This window comes from Penaeus vannamei, chromosome 37, assembly GCF_042767895.1.
Source record: "Penaeus vannamei isolate JL-2024 chromosome 37, ASM4276789v1, whole genome shotgun sequence".
NCBI classification, from domain to species: Eukaryota; Metazoa; Arthropoda; class Malacostraca; order Decapoda; family Penaeidae; genus Penaeus; species Penaeus vannamei.
In genome coordinates, this window is record NC_091585.1 from 18325386 (window position 1) to 18330385 (window position 5000).

The 5000-nt window shown below is 48.3% G+C and overlaps 2 protein-coding genes across 2 annotated transcripts in view; one reads left to right on the forward strand and one right to left on the reverse strand.

Annotated features, from left to right (window-relative positions):
* Cypl (peptidyl-prolyl cis-trans isomerase-like 1 Cypl) overlaps positions 1 to 5000 on the forward strand; it is a 19343-nt gene that overhangs the window by 2842 nt on the left and 11501 nt on the right. The window lies entirely within an intron of this gene.
* Positions 1 to 5000, reverse strand: part of LOC138859590 (uncharacterized) — a 12058-nt gene that overhangs the window by 1120 nt on the left and 5938 nt on the right. Inside the window, exons 7-8 of the mRNA XM_070115302.1 lie at positions 3498 to 3600; positions 2981 to 3139 (exon numbers count right to left, since the gene is read on the reverse strand). Coding sequence (XP_069971403.1) covers positions 2981 to 3139; positions 3498 to 3600 — 262 coding nt within the window. The remainder of the gene's footprint in view (positions 1 to 2980; positions 3140 to 3497; positions 3601 to 5000) is intronic.

The following is a 5000-nucleotide window of genomic DNA, read 5'->3' on the forward strand; positions in this document are numbered from 1 at the left end:
TACGTCTACAACTGCTACTACTACAATTTCATCTACTGCAACAACAAAAGTTTCTTCTGCTGCTTCTACTTTTACTACTACTACTACTACTGTTACTACTTCTGCTACTACTGCTACTGCTAGCAACACTGCTACACTGCTTCTTGCTGCTGCTACTGCTACTATTTGCTGCTACTGCTGCTACTGCTTCTGCTTGCTGCTGCTGCTGCTGCTGCTGCTGCTGCTGCTGCTGCTGCTGCTACTGCTGCTGCTGCTGCTTCACTGCTGCTGCTGCTGCTGCTGCTGCTGCTGCTATTTCTTGCTGCTGCAGCAGCAGCTGCTGCTGCTGCTGCCTGGCTGCTGCTAGCAGCAGCAGCAGCTGCTGCTACTGCTGCTGCTGCTGCTGCTGCTGCTGCTGCTGCTGCTGCTGCTGCTGCTGCTGCTGCCTGCTGCTGCTGCCTTTGCTTGCTGCTGCTTGCTGCTGCTGCTGCTGCTGCTGCTGCTGCTGCTGCTGCTGCTGCTGCTGCTTCCACTGCTGCTGTTGGCGGCAACAACAACGATGTGGCGGCAGCAGCAACAGCAGCAGCAACGGCGGCGGCAGCAACAACAGCAGCTTAATAAACAACAGCAACAGCAAGCAACAACAATGCTGCTGTAGCAACAGGTTGATTAACAGCAGCAGCAGCAACAACAGTGCAATGACTGACAACAGCAACGGTACAACGACAACAGCAGCAGCAGCAGCAGCAGCAGCAGCAGCAACAACAGCAGCAGCAGCAACAGCAACAGCAACAGCAGCAGGCTGTGACGCTGGGTCTGCCAGCAACAATTTAAAGCAACGGCCAGTTTGAGCAGCAATAACAACAACGCTTAACAACAGCAACAGCCGCTTAGCAACGAACAGCTGACCTTAACCTTAACAGGTACCGCAACAACAGCAACTGTTGCTCAACAGCGAGCAGCAACAGCAACAGCAGCAACAGCAACAACAGCAACAGCAACAACAGCAGCAGCGCGAGCAAACAGCAACAGCTGTTGCTCAACGAACAGCGGCAGCAATTCCAAGCAGCAATTTTAGCCGGCTGACGACAACAGCAACAACAGCAACAGCAATTGCTGGTTGATTGATTGATTGATTACTGCTATGCTATTAACAACAACAACAGCAACAGCAGCAGTAACAACGTTACCGCGTTTATCGATGGCGTGATGTTCGCTGATCTTATGATCTGGTTGCTGTAACTGCTCATGCTGCTAACTGCTGCTGTTTGACAACAACAACGAACATGGTTGGCTGCTGCTGCTGGAGCACAACCAACAACGGCAACAACAACGAACAAAAACAACCAGCAACAACGAACAAAACAGCAACGGCAACGAACAAAAACAGCAGCAGCAGCAGCAGCAGCGACAGCAACGCTTGTCGTGACAGCAGCAGCAACAGCAGCAGCAGCAACCAGCAGCAGCAGCAACAACAGCAGCGAACGTGGCAACGGCGCAAACAACAGCCGCAGCAACAACAACAGCAACAACAGCGGTTTGTGACCAGCAACGGCTGTAGCAACAGCAACAGCGAACGGCGGCGGCAACAACGGTGCTGAGTTCTTAACAGCAGCAACGAACGACAGCAGCAGCAACAACGGCAGCAACAGCAACAACGCTGCAGCAGCAACAGCAGCGGCAACAACGTTGGCAATTTTGTCGTAACAGCAACAACGACCAAAACGCTGCTGCTGCTGCTGCTGCTGGCAACAGGCTGGCGGCGCTGCTGCTGCTGCTACTACATCTTCTATTACTACTACTTCTGCTACTACTACTACTTCTGCTACTACTGCCACTTCTGCTACTACTACTACTACTACTACTACCTCCACTACTACTACTACTTCTACTATTACTACGTGTACTACTTCTACTATTACTTTTACTACTACTACCACATCTTCTACTACTAATACTATACTACTTCTGCTTCTGCTACTACTACTACTACCACTACTACTACTTCTGCTACTACTACTACCACTACTTCTTCTGCTGCTTCTACTACTTCTTCTACTACTACTACTACTACTACTCCTTCTACTACTACTACTACTTCTACTACTATTACAACTACTACAATAACAACTGTTACTGCTTCTACTACTATTTCTATTACTACTTCTACTACTACTACTTTTACTACTACTACTTCTTCTACTACTACCACTTCTGTTACTATTACTACGTTTATTACCACTACTGCTACTACTACTACTACTACTACTACTTCTTCTACTACTACTTTGCTACTACTACTTCTGCTACAACTACTACTACTTTTACTACAACAACTACTGCTACTTCTACTACTACTACTTCTATTACTGCTATTAATACTACTTCCACTACTATTACAACTGCTACAACAACTGTTCTGTTGCTGCTTCTCCCCTTCTTCCCAACCATGTTTTCTTCCCCTTTCATTTCTCTTTCCTTTCCCATTTTCCTCTCCCTTTCTCCTTCCCCTCCCCCTCTACCTCTCCCTCTCCTTTCCCTCTCACCCCCCCCCCACCTCCTGCCACCTCTCCATCCCCCTCTTTTCCTCATTCCTTTTTTCTTTCCTCCCTTCCTTACCCATACCCTTCCCCTTTCCTTCCCTTCCACTCTTTTCCTTCCCTTCCCCTTTTCCCTTTCCTCCCCTCCCCCCTTCCCTTTTTCCCCCTTTCCTTCCCCCTTTCCCTCCCTTTCCTCCCCTCCCCCTTCCCTTTTCCCTTTCCTTTTTCTCCCTTTCCTCCCCTCCCCTTTCCCTTTTTCCCCCTTTCCTCTCCCTCCCCCTTCCCCTTTTCCCCCTTTCCTTTCCTCCCCCCTTTCCCTTTTCCCCCTTTCCTCTCCTCCCCATTCTTTTTCCCCCCTTTCCTCCCCTTCCTTTTCCCTTCACCTTTTCCCCCCCTTTCCTCCCCTCCCCCTTCCCTTTTCCCATTCCCTTTTCCCCCTTTCTCCCCCCCCCCTCTCGTACCGCCACGAGGAGCTTCCTATTGATGCTGAAGAAGGAGGAGGCGTGGCAGGTCGGGGGCCTCGCCAACGCCAGCGGGAGGAACGTGGCCAGGCGCTGCAGGCCTTCGTCGGGGAGGTCGTCCTTGGTCAGTCCTCCGAGGACGGCCACACAGGCGCCGCTCTGTTGGGGGAGGGGGGAGGGGGGGAGGTTTGTGTCTGGTTATGTGTTGGTCGTAATGGTAAGGTTAAAAGCGGGGAAGAAGGGACATTCGCGGATATATGAGAGGCAGAGAGAGAAAGGGAGAGGAAGACATAAGGAGAGGAGGAGTGTGAGAGACAGCCAAACAGAGAAAGACATACAGAGCGACCAAGGAAGAAAATACGACCCCCCAAACGAGGGAAATCAAGAAAACAGAAGTTAGAAATCAGAAGAATACCGGAAAGACGAAAACAGGAAAAAAACGAAATAGGAAGAATACAGATCACAAAAGCGACACACCGCATTCAAAACCAAAACAAACGTGACGTCACACACCCACCTCGTTTTCTACGGCCTGTGCGGCTTCGGTGACGGCGAGGAGAAGCACCAGGAAGAAAACGGCGTACATGATACCCACGCCGAGACCCCGGTAGGAGGTGTTCCTGAGGAGAGAGAGAAAGGGGGAAAGGGATAGGGCAGAAAGGAGAGAGGGAGGGGGGAGGAAGGAGGGTGGGTGAGGAGAGAGAGAGAGAGGGGAGGGAGAGGGTAGAGAGAGAGAGGGAGGGAGAGGGGGAGAGAAATAAGAGAGAGAGGGAGGGGAGAGAAATAGAGAGAGGGAGAGGAGAGAGATAGAGATAGGGAGAAGAGAGAGATAGAGATAGGGAGAGGAGAGAGATAGAGAGAGGGATAGGAGAGAGAGAGAGAGAGAGGGATAGGAGAGAGAGAGGGAGGGAGAGGGGAGAGAGAGAGAGAGAGCGAGAGAGAGAGACGGAGAGCGGAGGAAGGAGGATGGGAGGAGTGAGAGCGAGAGGGAGAGGAAGGAAGGTTGGGAGGAGAGAAAGAGAGAGGGGAAGTGGAGGAAGGAGGGAAGAGAGGAAGGAAGAGGGAAGGAGAGAAGTGAAGAGGAGAAGGGAGGGAGGAGAGAGGGAGAGAGGGTAAGGCGAGGAAGAAGGGAGGAGAGAGATGGAAAGGGGAAGAAAAGGGGGAGTAGAGAGTGAGAGGGAGGAAATGGGGTAGAGAGGGAGGAGAGGGGAAGAGAAGGAAGGAAAGAGGAGAGAGAGAGAGAGAGAAGGGGGAGAAAGGAGTGAAAAGAGAGAGAGAGAGAAATAGCAAAGGGAAAGGCATAAGAATGTTAAAAAGAAAAGAAAAACCGTTGCATGAGTTTATTGTTCATGTTTTGTTCTTGTTTTCAGAAATGGATTATTGTTATTATTATTGTTATTATATATATATATATATATATATATATATATATAAATATATATATATATATATAAAATATATATATATATATATATATATATATATATATATATATATATAAAATATATATATATATATATGATATATATTTTATATTTATATATATATATATATATATATATATATATATATATATATATATATATATATATATATATATATATATATATATATATTAGAGTTCATGCCGTCTGATGTATATTCGACACTTTTTTTTAAATTCATTTGTTTAGTCCATATTTTGTTTTCAGTTCTCTTTCGTGCTGTGTGTGTGTGTGTGTGTGTGTGTGTGTGTGTGTGTGTGTGTGTGTGTGTGTGTGTGTGTGTGTGTGTGTGTGTGTGTGTGTGTGTGTGTGTGTGTGTGTGTGTATAACTGTGTCTATGTGAAGTGTCTATGCGCGCATGTATTAGTGTTCCCTCATATACACACCCATGATACACCCGCATGTCTGTACGAGTGCTCCTCGTGGTGTTTGTTTGGTAACGTACGATACTCCCCCCCCCTCCTTTCCTGACCCCCACCCCCCACGCCTGAAACCCCCCGCCCCCCACTCAGAACGCCCTCGTTGAGCAGACTCCC